General features: G+C 40.0%; 1 protein-coding gene and 1 long non-coding RNA gene across 2 annotated transcripts; both read left to right on the top strand.

The window, feature by feature from the left end:
• Positions 1–4,535: 4,535 nt before the first annotated feature.
• LOC105293163 (cytochrome c) lies at positions 4,536–7,060 on the top strand. The gene is made up of 3 exons (XM_011361671.2): positions 4,536–4,708; positions 5,748–5,924; positions 6,035–7,060. The coding sequence occupies exons 2-3, from the start codon at positions 5,756–5,758 to the stop codon at positions 6,181–6,183; spliced, it is 318 nt and encodes a 105-aa protein (XP_011359973.1). The 5' UTR covers positions 4,536–4,708; positions 5,748–5,755; the 3' UTR covers positions 6,184–7,060.
• A 9,705-nt stretch (positions 7,061–16,765) lies between these two features.
• LOC111740869 lies at positions 16,766–22,715 on the top strand. Its single transcript, XR_002780794.1, has 4 exons — positions 16,766–16,797; positions 20,193–20,268; positions 21,031–21,087; positions 22,705–22,715. It is a non-coding gene; the product is annotated as an uncharacterized LOC111740869 (long non-coding RNA).
• The last annotated feature ends 686 nt before the right edge of the window (positions 22,716–23,401 follow it).

Genomic DNA, 23,401 nt, shown 5'->3' with positions numbered 1-23,401 from the left:
AAAGGATCATTTGTACAGCAAAAGGTTGAAGTTTTGGTGAAGGCAAATTTATTGACTAGTCAGGTCAATACGGGGAACAGGAGCTGAGACATTAGGAACGTTTTGCAAAGGAGATGGATAAAAGATGAGTCCGAACTAGCTAAAGATAGTAGAACCCTACACTGGCAGTGGGGAAAATAGCCAGATTTACACATCAGAATCTTCAAAAGGCTCAAGGTCTGCGAGCAAAGATGGGGTTGAGTGGGGGTGGGAGTAGCTAAAAGCAAGGAAAATTGAGTGAAAGCTAAGACACACCTGCTTCCCTAGATCCTATCACCTGTCCCACCACGCCCCATTCCACATTGTTAGGCAACTCCCCATCCCCCCACTCCCCACCCCCACAGAAGTCCTGAGGATTGTTTTCCAAAGAAAGGTAAAACAGAGGATTTCTGGCATGCAGAACATCAGGCATAGCTGAGGGCTGAGTACTGTTCTGAAAACAGAGGGGATAAGTACTTGTATCAATCAGGGTCCCAGCAAGAAACAGACATTCAAAGGATTTCATTGAGGATAGTTTAGTGAAGAGACCATTTACAAAGATGTGGTCAGGGTTACAGGAATCTCCAATAGTGGGGTATCCAGGAACTAGCAATAACAAGGAGCCTTACTGCTCCCAACCCTCCAGGAAAGGGAAGGGCCCAGTGTCACAGTGCCTCCCACCAGTAAACCCAACCAGAAGCCAGAGAGCAAGGGGGCTCAGGTGATGCAGTCCGTAGATACTCTTGTCCTAAGACCAAAAAAAAAAGGTGGCAAATGGACCTAGATAGGCAAGAAGAGGATAATCAGTAGGGTGATTTTATAAATACTGAGTCTCCAGCTGAGGAGTGCAACTCCCTTCCCAACTGTGCTACCAGAAAGCTGACAAATATGGACTCTCACAGAGTTTCCAGCTGAGGCTGAACAAGGCAACATCCTGCCTTCTTGTTTCAACTTTCACACTGTAAGCAAAGTGTCCCTTCCAGGGTCTATGTCATGCACGTTTTTCACATTTTTGTGTCTTTGTCAGTGATTTTGCTGTTTAAAATGACCCCCAAAGGCAGTGCTGAAGGGCTAGTGTTCCCAGGTACAAGAAGTCTGTGATGCGCCTTAAAGAGAAAATGTTTGTTAGATTTGCTTCATTCAGGCATAAATGCTTAGACTTGACACCAAAATGTGATCAAAAAAAGAAAAAAAATGATAAATGCCTTCACCAAAACTTCAACCTTTTGTTGTGCAAATGATCCTGTTAGAGGATGAAAAGCTATACTACATACTGGGAGAAAATATTTTGCAGACCACATATCTAACAAAGAAAGAACTAATGTCTAGAATGCTTAAACAACTCAAAATTCAACAGTAAAATAACAGTCCAATTAGAAAACAGGCAAAAGATATTAACAAATATTTCACCAGAGAGGATATACATATGGCCAATACGCACAATACAAGGTGTTCAACATCATTAGCTATTAGGAGAATGCAAATTAAAACCACAGTGAGTATCCTAAATCTTCTACCAAGCCTTTCACAACAGGATCCAAGGAATAACTATGCACTGCAGAAAGGGAAATACCTATTCATTTCAAGATTATTAAGCATTGGTTCTTAGCTAACCCTAACCCTCTGGGACCCACACAACCACCATGATCCACCAGTCAGTAGAGAGAGGCTTAGCAGGTTTCACCTGAGTTTGCCTCTTGGTGGAACAAACAGGAACACAGCCATGCTGTGCTTACTCCCTGAGTTCAAGTGTGTCATTAGAACAGATACATTCAGCAACCGGCAGAATCCTGCTTTGGCTCCCTAACCCACAAAGTAAAGGCATACAGAGTATCTGAGCACCTCTTCCCCCAAAAATGAAATCAATACCACATCTTGAGGAAGGAGGTAAAGAGACTACACAGGTATTAGTGCCACCACTGAGGACTTGAAAAATCCAGGGGTAATTATTCCTGTCACATCCCATTTAAATTACCTATTTGATCTATTCACAAGATAAATGGCTTTGGGAAAATGAGAATATATTTTAAATTTAATAAGGTGACAACGCTAATTGAAACAGCTATTCTATATGTAATAAGAGTATTTTTTTTTCTGTCCTCTGGGAGAATTTATTAAAATTACTTGGGTTATTTCTTTCTTAAATATTTACTATAAATTATCCTTGGAGCCATCTAGGCCTAAGGTTTCCTCTGTGGAAATGCTTTAAATTATGGATTCATTTCTTTAACAGTTATAGTACTATTCAAGTTTACTCTTTATTCCCATTTTGATAAATTGTATTTTTCAAGGAAATTTCTATTTGATCTAAATTTTCCATAAAATACTTATTATCTTTACAAGATTTGTCATTTTCATATGGATTTTTAGTGCCTTTTTTCTTGATCGTTCTTACCAGATGTTTCTCTTGTAATTAGTCCATTCTCTCACTTTCAAATCTTTTGTAGATCTTACGTTTTAGATGTATTTTTTGTAAAGAGCAATATTTTAGTTTTTGAAAAATCCAATTTAATAATATTTGATAACTACAGAATTTGGTTCACTTACTGTAATAACTGATCTATTTGGGTTTTAATCTACCATCTTACAATTGTTTTTTTAAATTTTTTTCTTTGTTTATTTTGCCCTCCTTTTTCTTTCCTTTAAAAAAATTAATTGCTATTCTATTTTTTCATTACTTTGAAAAATATACACAACTTTTCTATTATTAGTTTCCCAAGAATCTAAAATATACCCTCTTCTTGGTTAACACAAGGATATTTAGAATATTTTAATACTACTTTTCTACTGACTTAATGCTATTGTTGTCATGTATATATTTCATTTACTTTATGTACGGCTATAACACATAGCATGTCTCTCTCTCTCTCTCTCTCTCTCTCTCTCTATATATATATATATATATATATATACACACACACACAGACACATGCATGTATATGGCTTAGTTTGCTTGTCTTTAAGCTTTATAAAGAGCTTATCATATTAAATGTAGTTTATTTCAACAAATATAATTTTCATTTCTAGAAGTTATCTTTAGCTCTTGTTAAAATCTGCTTGGTAGACAACAATCAGACTTCAAAAGGCTGAATTTGCAAGGTGCTGCTAAGCTTGGTCTTTTACAGACTTGGATAATTAGCCGAACAAGCCTACTTCAGGACACCTAAATGCTCATTATCTTGGTCCCTTCCAAAAGCCACAAAAGGTCTTAGTAAGTGCTGCAAAACAGCACTCTTCTGTGGCAGTGGTGTGTGAGATTAGAGAGAGAGGAACTGGAAGTCAGGACACAGAAAATAAAAATAATCCGGTCATATAGGAAATTGGGTGATCTAGAGCAGAAATCATAGGACCAGTGGTTTGTAAGAGATCTGAGGTATCTAGGTTAATCTCATCTATTTCTGAAACTGAAGACGGGCGAAAGGTTCCTAGAATGTAAGCTCCATCAGAAAAAAAAAAAAAAAGTCCTCATCGATTTACTCTAGGTACATAACATGCGTTTAATAAACACTGGACTGAATGAATAAGCAGAGCTAGACAGACTGTGAAAAAGAAGCAAAAAAATCATTAAAACTCAGAGGTTGAATTTGAGGGACAAGGAAGTCCCATTGACAAATTTGAGCATGTGAGAAAGGCAAACTAGTTCTGGAGAAAAAGTAAGTAAGCTAATATAGTTGAAATTATGTTAGGAATGCAGGTTTGATCACCATAGCTGGAAGCTGTGGTGATCAAACCTGCATTCCTAACATAATTTCAACTATATTAGCTTACTTGAATGTGACCTTCACCCAGGTTAGATGGTATGAAAATCTTCTCTACATTTCCAAGAATTCTCTAACCATGTAACCATGTTGCCTTACACACCCTCCTCGTTCTTTCTGCACACAAACACAAGAGACCGACCGGTCTTGGCAGAAAAGAAGCCGGCAGGTGAGTGTCCAGAGCTATAATCCAGCCTCAGCCGCACCTGCAGCACCTCCCCAGTCCTGGGTCATCCATCAAGGGGAGAACTGAAAGATGACTGAAAATAACTGGGGAGGCGGAACAAGAACAAGATCAGGAGCACGTGTCCAATTCTTTATAACTCCTGGTTCCAGGTCATCCCTCCAGCTGTGTAAGTATAATTGTGTACATTCGTGTAAAGATCGCCAGCTGAAAGGAAGGTAGCCAAAAGGACAGGTGCGTCAAAACTGGGCCGTCTCCCTCCGGGGAGGCAAAACTCCTCCCTCAAAGACAACACGTCATCGAGCGCAAGAGCAGTTACCTTAGCAGGATAACGCCCTGATCCGGACTCCGCTCCACCCTCCACGTCGGAGCACGCATGCACACAAAGGCCGGAGGGTGATGTCATCCCCTCCCGGCACCACCTCGGTGTCGTACGTCAAGTGGCCTGTCGTAACTGCCGGGCAAGCGAGGCTTCGAGAGGAAGGGCACGAGTGCAGTACACCCTACCCTGCTAGCCGGCGTGCGCGAGCAGGTCGCTGACGCGGGGCCTGAAGACGAGAGCCAATGAGGTGCGGCGACGTCACTGCGTAGCGGTCGGCCCGGCCTCACGTCGGGCCGTAAGAAGGCGGAGCGAGTTCGGTTGCACCAACACCGGTACATAGATGCGGACCGGCTTGTCCTTGGACTTAGAGAGCGGGACGACTGGTTTGCGAGCGTGAGTCTCAGTATCGCGCGCGACGAAAGAGCGGTGAGCGCGGGGCGCGGAGCACGTAGGGGGCGGAAGGCCTATCCGTGGGGGCGCGCGGGCGGTCGGAGGCCTGCGCCGGGGATCTCCGAGCGGAGTCCTAGCGGGCAGGCGGGCAGGGCAGCGGGTTACGACCCTAGACTGTGGCCAGCCCGAACCCGCTAGGTTACAGCTTGAGCTGGTGTGAAACCTCAAGCAGCTAGGTAGACGCGTGGACTTGGTCAACGCCCTGAAAGCCCGGAGGCGGCTTGGATACGGATCCGGCTGCGGATCCGTCGTCGGGGCTGAGGGGCTGTGGAAATGATAAGATTTTCCGGTTTCCGGGGCTGCGAGTGGGAGTGGGAGGACGGGGCGCAACGCTTCACACCCCCCGTCAAGTCTCTTCCGCCAGTCAATTGATCAGGCATCTCAGGAAGATAGGTTTCATCACGGTATCCTTGAAACTGGCCTAGATGGGTGACCTCGTGGTCGCCCCGGGGATCACAGAGCTGGAGAACAGGGGTCCCTGGGAAACCTCGCGACCCGCCGCTGACCTCTTCCTCACAGCAGGGCAGTTTAGAATGACCTGAGCAGGCAGAATCAACCGTGACCTCTCTTTCTAATGTGGTTTGATTCATCCTTACAGAGCGACGGCTTTAAATTGTAGTACGAATAAAAATTGAGCATTCTTAGTTGGAATTCTGGTTTAATGTAGTCATCTTTAAACCTGATCAGATTTGTTACTTGTGACCTTGACACCTCATCTTTTGAAATAGTTTTGAACCAGGTTCCCATTTGCTTACTTGGGCTTTAACCTTCTCTCATTTAAAATACAGATGTGTTTTTAAGGAAGTTCTCCTTCCAAATAGATTTTTTGTTGTTGATGTTTGTTTGTGTGTTTGTTTGTTTTTGGTATTAGACAGCCTTTTTCAAGTGCACTAAGTAAAACAAGATCTACCGTGGTACTTAATGTCATAGATTTGCAGTGGATTAGTAATTATTATTGATTGGTTTCTACTGTATTTTTACTTGGAAGAAAATAAATTGAGGTTTTCATTTTTAGGTTTAAAAATGGGTGATGTTGAGAAGGGCAAGAAGATTTTTGTTCAGAAGTGTGCCCAGTGCCATACTGTGGAAAAAGGAGGCAAGCACAAGACTGGGCCAAATCTCCATGGTCTGTTTGGGCGAAAGACAGGTCAGGCCCCTGGATTTTCTTACACGGATGCCAACAAGAACAAAGGTAAGAGGGAGGAAGTTAAATAACCGAAGCACCAAATGCATGGAAGTAACCTATGGTACACCCTTTATCAGGAGTGTAAAATACTGACCAATACCTCTCTCCTTGTTTAGGCATCACCTGGGGAGAGGAGACGCTGATGGAGTATTTGGAGAATCCCAAGAAGTACATCCCTGGAACAAAAATGATCTTTGCTGGCATTAAGAAGTCTGGAGAAAGGGCAGACTTGATAGCTTATCTCAAAAAAGCTACCAAGGAGTAATAGTTGGCCACTGCCTTATTTATTACAAAATAGAAATGTTTCATGACTTTTTTTTTTTTTATGTGTACCATATTTAAATTGATCTCATATACCAGAATTCAGATCATGAATGGCTGATAGAACATTTCTTTAGGGCAGTCCTGATTTAAATAAGATCGGCTTGTGGTTAAATGAATATGGTCAGTTTTTTTAATTCTGAAGGTACTTTTGGTTCCTTGAGTGCTATCCTTGTTTTCCCCTTCTAAAGCTGTGATAGGACATAATTAGTAATGCTCAGTTTTTCACAGAAATAGTGAATGCCATCTGAAAACCTGTAGGAGATTGGTTTTACATTTAGATTTATATAATTGGTTATATTAATATGTTTAAATGCTGAGGATATCCCTTAGCTGTCTCATGGAACAGCAAGACTTGGTTGTGTTTCAGGTTGTGTTCTTTGGCCTGTTAAAAAGGAAAGGGCAGAAGATAAGGTGGCAATGTCTACTTTATCTTTTTGGTCCTATCTATGCCAATTTAATTAAATTCCCTGTATCTAAACTGTTGCCTTTTACTTAAAGGCATTTTAGTGTGGTTTATATACATTATCAAATAAAGAGTATTTAACACTTCTCATATTTTATAGATGATATATAAGGTCAGATGTTTTTAAAATTCAGATGATAGGATATAGTAGCAAACTTTGTGAATTCTTTACTAAGTCAGACAGTTATTCAGGACTATCTTAACTGTTCAAAAACAACTGTAGAATGCTGTATACTTATGGTTGGTAATGGTGCTTTTGCTATCCCACTGGAAGGATTAAAGGATAGATTATCAGCCCAAAATTGTAAATTGCGTGATTATAAGGCTTAAGATAATTAAAAACAAAATCACATTATGATTTTTCTAATGTGCTTGATTTAATGATTGATGCCGGTGTTTTCATGGTCGAAAAGTACAGTATTGAATAGTGAAGCAGCAGAGTTACTTGTCATACTACTGGATTGTTTACTTGAGCTTTTAGGACAACACTTAGTCATTAGAGTTCCTTTGCCCAGTGTGCAAGCACAACAACCTTACACAGATAGAACAACGTGTTTCTGGCCATTGTTTTGTGGTATATAACAGTGTATTATTTGTGTACTAAATTATTTTCTCCAGTTTATACCATACTTTTAGAGTAGTCCCTAGGAATTTTATGGAGATGGTGAGAGAAATTAAGTCCTAGTGTGGGTGTTAATGATAGGGAATTAAAAAATGCATCCTGGTAAAAGCCTTTGTAACAGGACTTGATACCTGCATAAATTAGTGATATTCAGAGTCAGTGTTGCATTTTAGTTTCTAAGAGAATTCTGGACCCCTGTGGAAAGACATGGAGTCCAGGGAGTTAATCTATTTCTCTGCCACTTACATCAACTAAGACATATGTTGGCAGAGATAATTGCTGAGTACCTGCTGCATTCTAGGCCAGTTAATACTCAGTGTCTCTGGTTATTTATAATGTAAGTGATCCTAATAGTTAACTTAAAAGAAGGGCCATTCCCACCTGTAAGGGCTATCTGCTCTTAGAAATAAATGAAGACAAAAAGCTAGCACATATTACCTATATGTGCTCATTCCTAGTGCTTCATTATAGATGACTTGGTGAGTAGTATCAAAAGTGAGAGCCAGATGTATTTAAGGTGTGTTTCTTTAAGGTGTCGCCTGCATTCTGGATTTTGTCTAGAAGAGCACTAGTAGAACTTTGTGTGAAGATGGATTGGACTTGTGTTCAGTAGCCTAGCCACTATTATCTCCTTGAAATATGGCAAGCGTCACTACAGAACTTTAATTTTATTTAGTTGATTTCAGTTTGTGTAACACAAGAAGCTAGTGGCTAGTGTGTTGATAGCACATGTCTGGAACTAGAGCCAGTGGTCTATAACAAAAGTGCTTGCCCTTGGCTTTCTATTTTCTTATTCTAGGATTCTTGCAGATACACTATAGTGCCCTTGAGAACACTGATTCCAGTTCCTGTTTCTAAATCCGATGTGCTCACCTCTGTTTTTACCATGTTTTGCCTATTCCGTTAATAAGTTTGCAATTGATGTTCGGTGGCTGGCATTCTGGTAGGAATATACCTATTCGTCTTCCTTTTCCTGCAATTTTCTCCAGTTTATAGACGTTTTTGCTTTTTAACCACTGAAGATTGTTATAAATTGAAAAGGCTGTGATGGAATTCACAGGCTGTTATATTAGTTGGGCTCAGACAAGAGTAAACCAAAACTAATTTACATACAATGGAGAGTATCCATTTCTATTGATGGGGTCTTTTGGCTCCCTTCATTTTAGTACTTTGAAAGCTAAGATGTTGCTCCCACCTAAGAATACCAGGTGCTGTAGGCGTAAAAAAAAAAAAAAAACAAAAAAAAATGTTGCTTAGCATGGAATAAGAGTAGCTAATTAATGTATAGTTTATACAGGCAGGGCTGATGCCTGACAGCATATGAATACACCTCTAAAGAGACTGGGAGGTTTTGTCTCCCAGATGACACTCCTCTAGGCAATGCTGGGGCTTACTTGACTACTTTGGCTACATTTTTTTGTGCTCCAGACCATCGTCCTGGAGTTCAGGTAGAGTATAATAAAAGTATTAGGTTTCTACTTCCTTAGGAACAGGTGGATTTCAGATTACCTCAATTGGAGTTTGGTATTTGAAAACTGGTCATAACCTCAGGCTGCTGTTTTGGTTCACTCAGAAAGCTAAAAAGGTTTACTATGTTTATTAGTTTAATTCCCAAAGGTTAAATCTATGTCCAGGTTCTCAGGAGGAATTTCACTGGTAGTCTCCCTACATAATCACTAGCAAACTGTCGCTTTCCATCCATAGAAATATACAATGGCGAGAAGACCTGTGTATGGTAATTGATACATCATTGACAGTTTTTAGAAATGGCAGGATAGACTAACTTGCTAGAGCTGTGGTAAAATGAGATATTTTAATCACATTAGAGAAGTCCTAGAATGTTGGAACTGGAAGAGATCTTAGCAATTTTCACGATCCAGCTGTGCTTTTATACAGATGAGAGGTGAAATTAACCTGACTTAGGCTCAAAACTATGGGTACCACTCTACTGGGCTGGGCCACTAACAGGACCTAGTGGTCCAACCTAACATCACTGGGAGGAGGTGAACAGGAATACAGACACCTCGGTTTGGAGAGGGATTGATTTAGCCTAGTCCCATAAAACTCCTATCTTAGCAAGTGAAGCCTTCCTCTTGAGGGTCCAAGGTTAGCAGTGATCAGGTAATCAGGAGCCAAGCGGCCTGGGGTGGAGCAAAGCCCATACTCCTGGGGTGTTGCTTCCTTCCCCCATGTTGCAAGAAGCCCTCCTGCCTGGTATCTTGTTCTTTGGAGGATGCTGGGCCCAAAGTGGCCAGTCAAGTGTTCTTGCCCCACTGACCTGGTTACAGGGCCCTCAGTTGGCGGGAAGCCATGCCCCTCATTTTCCATCCCTCTGGATTTGTTGCCATTTTGGACTGAACACCTGCCAATAAAAATTGTCTACATTGAAAAAAGAAATGTAGTTTTTGAGCAACATAGCTGGAATGACAACCAAAATTCCTATTTAGTCTTAGTCTAAACCCCCTTTTCCCAGACATTAATGAGCTTCCTTTCTCTATTTTTTCTTTATTTATTAGGAACACAGCTATGTTCCACATTGGTGCTATTAAATTATGTGTCTGTAGCTTAAAGTGTACTTTGAAAAAAGACCAGTGGACTTAACTGGTGTAAAGCAAAGAATGCTGGGTTTGAAATTAGAAAAATCATGTTTAGGGGTTGATAGACGGCTTGTGGGCCCAACCTCGTCTGGCACCCGTTTTGGTAACAAACTATGGGAACACCGCCACATTCATTTATGTCATCGAGGGCCGCTGTCTTGCTACATACAACATCAGAGCTGGTTCCAATGGACTGTGTGGCCCACGAAGCCTAACATACTGACTGGCACTTTACAGAAAAAGTTTCTTAACCTTCAGTTTACAGTAGGGCTTTACAGTCTCATTTTTGCCATTTGGGGACTAGAAATAAACAATCTACCTCACAAGATTGCTGCTGAGCATTTGTTGAATGATATCTGTGAGAGCTCTTAACTGGTAAGCACTGAAATACTTGTTCATATCCTATCCATGTCAAATTCCTTGAAAATCACATGAAAAATGTTTGCAGCGACCTAGTACTTCTAGTATTTTTTATTTCAGTTGTCTCTGATGGTTCTGTAGGACATTTGACACCCTTGACTGGTATTTTCTTACCTCCTTCACTTTAAGGTACTCACATGGAATAAAACACATTGGCATCATGATAACCATGCACGCAGAGCCGTAACCACCTGTTGCTAACCCAAATACGTACATACTTCAGCATGATGTTTTGCCCAAATTCTAGCCCCATAACTCAAATTGCTTTATAGTTATAAGGTGCATTCACATCTCAATTCATCCTCACCACCTCGTAAGATATGGAACAGGTACAGCAAGTCCTTTGTCCGTTGGTTCTGCAACTTGAGCAAAATGACATACGGTGAAACTAATTTTACCATAGGCTACTTGATAGAAACGAGTTAAGTTCCTATGATATCAGCGTTACAACAGTCATTTGAGGACCTATGCGTTGTCCCTATTTTATACCTAAGAGTCTCAGCTTGTTACAGCCAAAGGTCACAGGGCATGACCTTGGTAGTACCTTTCCTGACACTACCTTTCCGTGGTGCCTTCTAAAACATAAGCTGGGTTGCTTCTAGTAGCCTCTTTACAGAACTCACACTTTCCTTACAGGAGTCTGGTCTTTCTCCAGACCTCCGAGCCTCTGCAGCCCTCACAAGTGGAGCCTGCTTGTTCTTCCACACTGTCCCCAGCAGTGGCTTTGTGAACTTGGTATCTTCCAGATCATTACCCTTCCTTTCACAGGCAGAACTTACCTTTGTGAGATTGGTGACATCTTCATGGGCCCTTTGCTGTTGTCTACTTCTGGACCTCCATCGCATTCACTGAGAACTTTGGCGCCTAGCTTATATGCTTTTATATACTTTCCTTCTGACTTTTTTTTTTATTTTATTTTTTAAATTATACCGGTAATAGCTATATGCAGGTGAGCGAATGACACATCTTTGATGCCACTGTGGCTACAGACTTTTTACTTGATTTTAACCCTTCTCGGCACTTCTTCCCCATGGTTGCAATAGACTTGTCATTTCTCCAGAACCTCCCACCTCTGAACTTAGAAATCCCACTGCAGCAATCTGATCACGGCTTCGTGTCACTCCATGTCTCATTTCTTTTCTATCACTGATTCAGCTGAACCAGCAGAAACCCTGTATAACTGTCCTTGTATGTACCCTTTCTCTCCCAGCATTCCCTGTGGTTAATTTAGAAGTTCACACTCAAGCTTATCTCATCCCTGTCCCCTGTCCTCACAGCAGGTGGCCTTCCCTCCCCTTTCCGATATGAGTTCTCTACTTCCGAGGTTTTCGTTGTTCACCATCCTCTACCTTCAACAGTGTTCTTACTTCAGATACGGTTCAGAGTGTTCAGTTACATCACACATTAGCTCCAGATGGCACGTAGGCTACAGCGTGGTCAATCTGACACCCATCACCAACCCCTTTGTTCTCTGCCTCCCTCTCCCATCAAAACTGGGAGAGCTAAATGCTTTCATTTCAGTGTAGGAACTTCAACTTGGATCTGCAACAGAACAAATAAATTGTTTAAGTTCTATAAATTATCTTTTTTTTTATTCGATTTAAGTTTAATGACATTGTAACTGTCCCTGAATTGGGCAAGGGCAATACTTCTGGACTAAGACGATTAATCTTTCCAGTTTGGGGACAATAGGGTGGTAAATCTATAGATAATTTTCTTAGTCACCTGCCCTCAGTTGGAACAGACCATGTTGTCAGTAAGACAAAAACTATACTTTTACTGGTAAATGTTGAAGGAAGATGGCCCAAGGATCTGAGCCCTCTGCCGATACTGCTTAATGGAATCTTAGGCACATTAATCTTTCTGTGCCTTAAGTTTCCTCATCCATAATGTAACATTATGTTAGCCCTTACAGTTGTTGTAAGGATTAAACAACAGAATGACTCAACACATTACCTGGCACTCAGTAAACACTCAAATGTGAACCAATTTTGAACTGGACGGACAGGACAATTTGTCAAATTAACAGATTGCATAAAAGCGAAAGGATGCTAAAATGACTCTTCCAACTGAAGTGATTTAGTGGGAGAGAAGGGCCTGAAGCTAGAGATTTATAGCCATGACTCGAGTCCATCACTCTGACTCATCAGGTAATGTCTCATTCCCTATTAGATATCTTGCATTCTGTTTTTCAGTTCATTCTCCCAAATAAAACCTTGATCGCCCTCTTGTAGGTTGCATTCTCTTCTGTAAATTGTAAGTTAGTCAGTTTGTGACTTTTGGTAAGCAGAGTCAAAGATCCTCATTAAAAACTATAATGGTAGCTATTTTATAGCTCTAATATTTTGTGTTCCAACTGCATGAGTACCAGATGTATTCTATGCTTGGTCTCATTTAACATGACAGTCTTGTGCATGGGGGTGGAGGGAGGTAATTATTGACTGCACTTAATCAGAAAATGAAGCAGAGAGATGTTTAATTGCTCACTAGTAAATGGTAAAATTAAGGTTCTAAGTCAAGTCTCCTTGACTGCAAACCCCTTATCTTTCTAATAGTTCCTGACCCTTAGCTGTCCACATCTGATGCCACATACAATTTCTAACCTCAATCCTATCTAGTCATTGTGACCACCCAGGGGCTCCTGGTGAGAGTGTGACTCAAACAGTTCATCACGTTAACAGAACAGTTAAAAGGCAATGACACACAGGACATTTTTAGAGGCTAACAAAATTTAGAAATATTATGTCTAAGTACTAGTTAGTGGCAGAGAACACACAAAGAAGATTGAAGGCTTTTAGGTATCTTGTTATCTCTAACAAGAAAAACATTCAGATTCTTGGCACAACCATTAGTGACTGACTTGCTGACAGGATCTAAGGGAACTACTGGCCTCACCTGGATTACACAAAGGTGAGGAGAAAAGAATGTGGATGGGGAAGCGGAATTGTGGCCCATGTAAGCACTGAGCTGGTCCTCTATTAGGGAGACTCCCGGGCACAGTCCTGGGCAGGTCTGCATGTGCTACTAGTTCTCAACCCTAGTTAGCGTTTATATCACTTCTGTAGCTGGAAACTGCCTTTTTTCCAAGAATGATTTGTTTTAAATATGTTCTAGTGAGCGCTTCTAGTAAGGAAAAGAGACTTCATCTCAGATAAAGGGAACTTTTGAAGGCTTTTATAAAGTATACTGTCAGTGGTGATGAGTCAGAGATTTTTACCCTACTCGCAAGCTAAGAAGTCAGCTTGCTGCCATGAGAGACTAATCAGAAACAAAGGATAGTTTATCCATTACTGCAATGAGAGAAGCCAGGGTATCAGCACTTTTGTGTGAGTTCCCCAATCCCAGTTCCCACAGGGCAACACCAAGAGGGTTAGATAATACCTGCACACACAGTGGGTTACATTACATGAGAAACACAGAATATATAAAACCCAGTCTTTTATAATAGGCCTAAGCTCACCTGACCTTTGCCCCTTGGGAAACATCCTAATTTTACTGAACAGTAAACAAACCTGCCCTCTGCATAAACAAACCTTCCCTCTGTCTTCCTTTTCCAAAGCTGTTCATTATAAAAATATCCTTGAAAAAATCACCTAGACAAAGGCCCTATTCCCTAGAACAGTGCCTCTGTTCACAAGGTAGAACATGAGAGATCCATGGAGAATTGTCTACCAACAAAATCATGGACTTTTATAAAAATGCAGGAATGAATCTGGAGCTGGAGGATGGCAGGAGTTTGTAGATCTTAACTCTAGAGCACTACCATTATTGGGGTTCAGCCACACTCTGCACACCTGGAAAATTCTTTGTCTGGTTTCAGTGCAACATATAACTGGCCCAGCTCATAGTTGTCATCCCAGACCTTAAGTCATATATTACTGACCAGTCTGTTTTGGCTTTCGGTCCAGTTCCACCAATGGTCTAAACAACACTGGTTGGAGGAGTTCACATGCTCTTTAAAAACTCCACGTGCATGCTGATGTCTCCAGAAGGGTCCAAATAATGATCTCTCCTCCCTACCCAGGTTCTGAACAAAACGAAAATAAAACAAAGAACAAGGCAGATGGGAAATTAAATCTCACTCACTGATAAAGACGAGGTTGGAAAGCTTAAGGCAAGAGTTAGGCAGACTTAAGCACCCTCTTGTAGGCAATGTGGGACCAGAGTTAGAACGTCGAATTTCTTGAGCTCGTAGCTTCTAGTTCGGTTTCTCTTCAGCATATCTACTAGCCAGCATCGCTACTCTTTCGCTTTGGGGCCATTACCAAGTAAATAGGGTTACTAAAAAACAAGCAGTGCGATACTGAGAAGGTCGATCTGATAACCTAGCCGACTACTAAGTGACTAATGGGCGGGAGCAGACACAGCGTGGAGACGCCGGGCAAAGAAATGGCTCTCATCTGGGCGTGATGGAGCAGACGTCGCAAGATGAAATCTCGCTACTCAGAATGGCTCACCATTTAAAGCTTATCGAGTGCTTATTTCTGGAATTTTCCATTTAACATTTTCAGATCACAGTTTCACGTGGTTGACCACTAGTAACCGAAACCTCAGAAAGCAAAACCTCAGATAAGGTGGGACTACTATAGACGGTCGTGTGCGTGAACTGAATAAAAAGCATTGGTGAGTGGTGCAGGTTTGGAAAGAAAAAAATAAGTAACATTTCTTGAGTATTTGGCACTGTGTTTAGACAATTTCATTTAATCATTTAACCAAAAACCTGTATTATCCCTATTAAACTAATGAGTCAAATGGCATTCAAAGGGTTAAATAATGGTACACAGTTTACACAGCTAGCAAGTCACAGAACTGTGATTTAAAGTTTGCATGAGTTTAGTTACCCATGGTATCCGATATTATGAGAAAAAATTATTCCAGCAAAGGCTGATGAAATAGGCATCATTATAATTCGAAAAGAATGTTCTTAATTTTTTTGGTTTCATTTGGTGGCAGAGGTTGAAATTTGCCTTTAATAAGCCTAAGTATTGGTGTACAGAAGAAAGTTGTTAGAACATAGTTAAATGTCAAACTGCATATGTTTTGATAATAGCCCAAATTATCATCGATTCTGCTCTTAATAATACAATGTAAATTTTATTCGGCAAAATATTTTTAAAAATACTATTTAAAAAACTGATAAAAAACAACCTTTAACTCTATGCATGTTGTATTCCTTTTTTATAGAGAATTTTAAAATATAGAATTTCTTTTTATGTAGAATTTTTCTTAATTCATTCAATTACCGATTCAACATTTTTTCAACTGACATTATTTTAATAAGCATTCCTCATACAGAATGAGCCTTTTTAAAAAAATTAGCTGACTTTTTTTTTAATATGACTTGATTGGATCAAATTTTGAGTATTAGATAATACTAGTAAGGTACTACTAGCACATTAGCTCATAGCTAAATTAGAACGATAGCCCATTATATTTTTACCAAATTAAAAGTAACCCAGTTTCTATTTTATGTAATTCATATGTGTGTGAGTGAATATTTGTGTGCATGTGAAAACTCATTTTCATAATATTCTGTCAATTTGGAACAGGTTATTTTGATATCTAAATCAATTATGATAAATATATTTTAGAAGTGAAAATGTGTACTTAAGTTTTGATTGCCGCTGAATGCATTAAGACCTTGCTATTCGATATTTTTTTTCTTTACTAAAAATAGGGAAGTCATTTGCCATTAGGGCTGATAAAATAGTGGTATTCCTTTTATTGGTTTTTAATAGTCACCAGGAAAATATTTTGCATGAAAATATGGAGTTTATTTTTGTTTATTATTCTATTATTATAGCCATAATCATTGACATATAATATTTTATTGCATATGACCAAAATCAATGACAATGATTTCATTTAAAAAAAAACTGTTGCATATTTTGGCCAAATTTAGGGCAAACATTTTGAATTGTGGTAATCTAATTTGCAATAGACAAACGCACCAAAAGCAGGCATTTGTAAATAGGAAGGATGTATGTGATAACAGCACATCATTTGAAAGAATCGTGTGGTTAATTTAAGTGGGCTCTTAAGTGCTGGCAGTGGGTGAATTGAAATACCTTTTACTCCATTTTTGCAAAAAGAAACATTGCAGCTAATAGAAATCCTGTAGCTTCTTTTATTTTGCAGGTCTTTTTATTTCCATCTGGCAGGTGAAATTCAGAGGGACTGCCACCGTTATATTTCTGACATATATGTTTTCTAGTTGACATCAGCGATCACCCTATTTCCCCTCCCAAGTATTGTCAATGCTGTCTTAAGATAGGAGCTCATTGGCAGACTATAATAATAGGTTTGATCTCAGCCTAAAAATATCTGACATGAAAAATCTTACCTGACATTCCTTATACCTTAGCAGCTTCTCTCTTAGTTTAATTTTTTTTTCTTCAGCTCAGGTACCTGACAATGATAAGCAGTTTGTAACAGACCGTGAGGCTGAAAGTTGTAAGTATAGTATGACTCTTGAAATTTCTGTTGCCTTTTTCATTTCCTTCTTTTATTATTCCTCTTTGATTGATTTCCACTTCCTGTGTCTGTTTTCACATTGTGTCAGTGCCTTTTTAGCTTCCAGTCAGGAGGAGAATTTGTCAGGTTGTGACATCTGTAGAACCCCTGTATGATCTGAGCAGAGCTCCAAATAGTAGCTAAAGAAAACTGATTTGATTAAAAGATGGTCCTGTTCTCTACATTTGGTTAATATCTTTGGAGAAGAAACTGTGAGATCCATGAATATGCAAGTATTTACTTCTAGTTTTCAATATGTTCACAGGAAAAGTCTGGATGCTGATGGGAAACAGTCAGCAGTTAAAATCTATATGAGATTATTTATCATATAACATTAAAATTCTGGACCAAACATTCGTTGCTCACTATTATTTTACATTCATGAAATCTCACCTTCTTTCATTTTTAGCCTCGTTTTCTGCTTGCTAGTTGCAGTAACACAAAGGGAAGTAGCCACTGGCTTCTCTTCGAATTTCTTTGGTGCTATCTTACCTTGAGCCTTACTCTAGACCTATCAGAGAGTGCATGAGGAGTGATTCGTGGGTGCTTGTCCTGTAATTGCAGAGTGAGCATTTTGCCTGTGCAAACATGGTTGCCTCGGGGGTTACTTCTGATATTCATGCTTTGCTCTTCTACCAGCGAACTTCGGCTACTGACTTGAGATGCAAATAGTAAAGAAGGGTACAAATACCACCTTGATTATGAAACTGACCTAATACACTTTTGTTCTGTTAGCGCCATTTAAAACTCTAACTTTTTTAATTTTCCAGACCATGACCGTTTCATAGGAGACAATATCAACAGCAATAAGAGATGCTTAATACCTTACAACTTATCAAACCCATATTTTCAAACCTAATATTGTAAACCTAATACAAACACGTATGTTACTTCAAGTAGCAGATGCTTGTGAGCAACGTTTTCAACTTTTGTTTGGTATCTTAAATTTCCCAGGTGTCAAGAATTATGAGAGCTTTCTTCTAGATTCTGTCCCATGTTACATGTTTTAGTTCAGCTCTGTAAAAAAATTTTTTTTTTAATTGTGGTAAAATATACATAACAAAATTTACCATTTTAATCATTTTCGAGTGTGCAGTTCTGTGACACTCACATTGTTGTGCAAATATTAACATTATCCATCTTCAGTATTTTTTCGTCACACATGGAAACTCTGTACTTACTAAAGAAAAACTCCCCACTCCCCCTCCCCTACCCCTAGTCCCCAGTAACTGCTGTTCTATCAGCTTGAGTTTTGATATGAGGAGAGAATTTTGTATGCTGTTTGTTGTCTGACTATAGTTATTAAACATATGACTTCAAGAAATCTATTCGGCAATGATAGAGACCTTAATTAGCGACTCTTAGAAACTCCCAGAAGGATGATAGCTAAGGATGACATATGGGCAAGGCCTCCCCTTCATCAAAATGTGAGAAGAGAATGGTCACATTTCCAACAACATTTCCCTTCCCTATCGACAGGGCACCTGAGTTCTTTCTAAAAGCTATACCTGTCATCTGAGTGGGAGAATTCATCTCATTGAGTTATTTTACATCGGAAGAAAGTGGTAGTGACTCCAACACTGTACCACATGCCAGGGTAAAAGAACGACCTTAAGTTAAATTTTTACTACTTATTTGACCTCTTTTTAGTTTTTCTTATTTCTTACTATTTTGTCTCCTTGAGCTCTCTTTATACTCTTTTGATTCCTCCTTCTCATTCCAACTCATCTTCCTTCCTTCCTTCCTTCCTTCCTTCCTTCCTTCCTTCCTTCCTTCCTCCCTCCCTCCCTCTTTCCCGGGGTTCTGTCCCTAAACATTTTCTCTTATTTTACATGTGCCACGCCAGCACTGTCCCATAGAACTTTCTGTGATAACGAAAACCATCTATATCTGTACCGTTTGAAAGAGCGGCTAGCCACGAACCACACTGGCCATTGAGCACATGAAATGTGGCTCATGGAACTGAATAAGTAAATTTTTAATTTTATTTAATTATCCTGACTTTAAATTTAAATAGACGTGTGTGGCTATAGGCTAACGTAGTGGTCAACACAGTTCTGTATAGCTGTATAGCTGTGTCTCCTATAGCATTATCTCTAGCCTAGGTCTCCATTCTGCTCTGTCTGTCTACTGGACATCTTCCCTGATCCACCACTGTGGTCCTTGTACATATTAGAAAGATGCAGCTAAACTCACCCCCGCAGCCCTCAGCTGAGCATCAGCATAAAACCCCATTTACACAGCAACCCCAATCCTCAATATACGCTCCACAGACAGTTCACGCTCTGCAAGGCCAATGCCGAAATCATTATTTCATTTTTACTAACATCTCTCTTCCACTCCCGTTGCTTTCTAAGTTGAAGGCACCCCCCGTTCATGCTGAAAAGCCTTTGATTTATCTTTGAACCCTCCAGTTCTTTACCATTAACTTCCAACTGCTTACCAAGTTATCGATTCTACCTTTCAAAAACATCTTAATTTCATGGTCTCTGCTTTCATGGTCGGTCTTTGTTTTACTATCTTAGCTCACACCCACACTCTGCCTAGACCAAACTTGCGAGTCAGCCTCTCGATGGGCAGCCTTGCCCTCTGTTTTCCCTCCTTATGGTGCACTCCCAGCAACGACGTTATCACACAGCCGTCGGACCTTGTTAATGTTCTCCAGGACAAAGTCTTCATTCTTTACAGAACATCGTTCTATAACCTGGGCCCTGACTACTGTTTCGCTTTTAACTCTTGCCATCTCAGCGCCTTGTCCCTCCCCACTCTCTGATCTCAGTCCCTTCTGATTTTTTACTTCTCCCAACAGGGGGAGCTGTTTTATGCCTTTGCACATGTTCATTCTGCTTTAAAAGTTTTTTATAGTAGCCCTCACGCCTTATCCACGGGGTAAATGTTCCAAGACCCCCAGTGAATGCCTAAAACTGAGCCACGGACAGTACCAAACCCTATTTCTTCCTAGGCATACGTACATACCTGTGATAAGGTTTAATTTATAAATGAAGCACAGTAAGAGATTAACATAATTACTAATAAAATAGAACAATTATAACAGTATACTATTATAAAAGTTATGTGAATGTGCTCGCTCGCTCTCTCTCTCTCTCTCTCTCTCTCTCTCTCTCTCTCTCTCTCTCTCTCATAACCAAGACTGCTGCTAAGCGACTTAGGGGCAGGTGGCATATGTAGCGTGAATACGCTGGACAAAGGGATGATTCATATCCCAGGTGGCACAGAGTGAGACAACATGAGATTTCATTACACTACTCAGAATGGTGTGCAATTTAAAACTTACGAATTGTTTACTTCTGAAATGTTTCATTTAATATTTTCAGACCTAAGTTGACCACGGATAACTGAAACCACAGAAAGCGAAACCATGGGTAAGGGCGGAGATCGCTGTACTTGACGGTAAGAAACTAATAAATGTTCTGTGGGTTGATATGCATGGTCTTCCCAACTACAATTTGGGTTCTATAATGGCAAAGACTATCTCCTTTAATTTTTATTAAACACCACTTTTAATTACTCCTCTTTGATTGCGTGAACCAGAAATCTCACACTAGCTCAAGTAATGGGGGGTTATTTTTTAAAAAATTATTGCCAGGAGGGAGGCTGGTATCACAAAGATTTCTAAGAATAACAATGTTCACAGTCTAAGGCAGCTCCAGAGGCCAGATTAACGTGTTTGCTCCATCGACCAGAGCTGGATCTTTAATCCAACACGGTGCCATTAATATGACTTCTCTTCTAGACTTCGCTTCTTTTTTATGTCTTGTCTACATCTGTTCTCGACTAGCTGACTCTTTCCCATTCAACTACCTTATTAATTATCTCTGATAGGTAGGGCTTTTAAACCAAGCCACTTCATAGGTTTTCATGTCCCCATCTCTGCCCTAATCCATGGCCATCTCTTACTCCAGGGAGGGCCTGCTTCATTAGCTGAGGTCTCTCAAGGAGGAAGTAATTGGTGGGCCTGACAGGCCCTGTGATTAACATGTTTGTCAAGGGTCTTACACGGTGTTCAAAATGAATATTTATTTAAGTTATCTGAAGGGAGAGTAAGAAGAATGTCATGACTATGTGTAGTTTAATCCTGTTTAATGAGCCTGGATATTTGTTTGGGTCTTAACATCGAGCTAGGGTATAAATGTCCTATTCTTTGATTGGCAGCTGTCACTGCTGTTTTGAGATTCTGGAAGAGTTTGTGAATCTATCCCTCTCTTCACAGTAAGTTCCATGCCTTCGACAAAAAAAGCCCACCTGTTTCTGAGATTAAACGTTTTTCCCCAATGAAATCTAGAGCTATGACACTTTATTTTTAAATAATCATTTACCAAAGCACTATGTTCTTTCCTCTCCCAGAATTATTCAGGATGCACCTTTATAAAAATAAGCAATTTCACATTGTCCCAATTTGGCCTTTTAGTATTATATTTGCCTTATGTCTTTCATTTAAATTTTAAATATACATTTTGTTTACTATTAATATGCTACCTAGATTATCTCATTTAGTCCTCCTAAAAGCCCTGTGAGATAGGTATTATTATTATTATTATTATTATTATTATTATTATTTTACACATTAGAAAATTTGAGTTCGGGAAGGTTAAATAACTTATCCAAGTTTGCATGTTTGGTGAAAGTAAGAATGGAGGTTTAAAACCCATGACCGTCAAAGTCCATGATCAGTCCGCCCACCCACGTTGCCATCCAGACTCTTTCAGAACGTGGGGCATTATTTGAGGGTCACAAAAGAGTAGAAGTGATTCCCAGTTCTCGTCCTCATCGCCTGACTCCCCCAGTGCCTGTATTATCTGATGCACGTGAATGAGTTTTCTCTGGTTCCATCTATGCCTAATATATGAAAATACTTCTTGGAAACATAAAAAATTACACTAATTTAAATAGAGATGGTTTAATAACAAGTTACAGAATTAATATGATCTGGGAGCTCTGGAGGGAATAAATAAATTAGAAAAGAAAGGTGTTGGAAAGAGTAAGATGAAAGAATAAATAAAGAATCTAAAGAATTTAACATTTTTCTTAATTTTTTTCTAATGCTGGCTCTGTGTACATATGATTGTCACGTGACAGCTCCTTTTAAAAAGTAGTAGCCAGACTCAGACACTTCCCATAAAATAAGATGCCTTTAAAACACACTTGGCACATCGTGGAGAGCCAGCTGTGCTTTGCAATGAACACAAGAGGGCGCTAAGCTCCACAGTGATGCCCAGGCCACTAAGGCCTGCATCCAGCGTCACAGCATTATATACACCCAATTGTTTTCAAGTGATATTTTTTAAAAGTTATACCAAGTGTTAAACAAAAACATAGAGCTTCTCTCCTAGCTAGATATGCCTTTAGTTTAGTCGGTACCCATCTCAGTTTGCGATTTGTATGTGCCTGTAAGATTTGCCAGTCGCCAGATTGAAGATATCAATATTTCTAAGGAATTAAAATAAGGTTGCTCAGACACGAGAGTATAAAAAGAAAGGTTGCAGAAGCATTGGCAGGGACCACCTAAGCTTTCTCAGTGAAGAGGAAGCCTTAGCAAAGACTTCAAGTGCCATCCCATAAGAAGGCCCACACACTCACACCATTTTAGCAGGAGACCATGAACTCTGAGCCATCTAATGACCCCTGCTCTATTTCCATGCTCACAAAGCAGCCTCTGACAATTATGTGACTTCTTGGGGTGGGGGAGGGTGGTAGTGGTCTGTGTCTATGCATGGACATTCAAGGGTAAAACAAACATTAAAAATCTTGTTTCTTATAGCAAAGCAAAACAAAAATAATGAAAATATTGCAATTAAGTATTTGTGGCAGTTATATTTCTTATTTTAGGAGTGTCACAGGAGAGGAAGATTTTAAGATAGCACCCAGAGTTTGAAGCTGGGTGTCAGCTAGGACCATTAACAGACACAGGACGGAACCGTGGGGCCACGGGAGGAAAGGCTTTGCCGCGCATTTGAGGCACACAGGCTGTTCGTACGGGTGGCAACTATCAACAAGCAGTTAGAAATGAAGCCCCGTGTTGGTACCAGCACAGGGAGAGAGAGAAATACAGATATGGGAGCCACTGGCCCCGGGGGGATTATTGCATGGATAGAATTACTGAAGAAGAGTCTAGAGAAAGAAGAAATGGGGCCTGAAGCAACCTTGGGAGTGAGGAAGTAAAACCCACAGGGGCTGAGGAAGTAAGAGCCACGGAGGACAATGAAACGGGATTCTGCGGTGCTGTCACAGGGGGCAGGTAGGTGTCTTTTGGAAAAGAGTAGTGCCAAGTGCTGCAGAGAAGACAAAAATGAAAAAGACTGGATTTTTCTGTTTAAAATCACTGGTTACAGTCAAGAGAACAAGAGAAATTGAAATAGAAGTCAAATTCTAAGAGCTTACCAGTAAGTAGGCTGGGAACATCTTGTCATACCAGAAAGCAAGGAACCTAAAGGATTTAGAAGCCAATTTGAAAAGGATAACACTGGCCTACAATGGATCAATACAAGCAGCAATAAAGATAGCAACTGTATTAGTTCTCTATTGT

The sequence above is a fragment of the Pteropus vampyrus genome, unplaced genomic scaffold (genome assembly GCF_000151845.1).
Source record: "Pteropus vampyrus isolate Shadow unplaced genomic scaffold, Pvam_2.0 Scaffold69, whole genome shotgun sequence".
Classification (NCBI taxonomy): domain Eukaryota; kingdom Metazoa; phylum Chordata; class Mammalia; order Chiroptera; family Pteropodidae; genus Pteropus; species Pteropus vampyrus.
This window is presented reverse-complemented; position numbering and strand designations above follow the sequence as displayed.

What these genes read in the sequence shown, in the direction of transcription:
- LOC105293163 (XM_011361671.2), top strand. Translation starts at nt 5,756, where the DNA reads ATGGGTGATGTTGAGAAGGGCAAGAAGATTTTTGTTCAGAAGTGTGCC. An exon ending in GGATGCCAACAAGAACAAAG is followed by an intron (nt 5,925 to 6,034) that starts GTAAGAGGGAGG and finishes CTCCTTGTTTAG; the next exon opens with GCATCACCTGGGGAGAGGAG.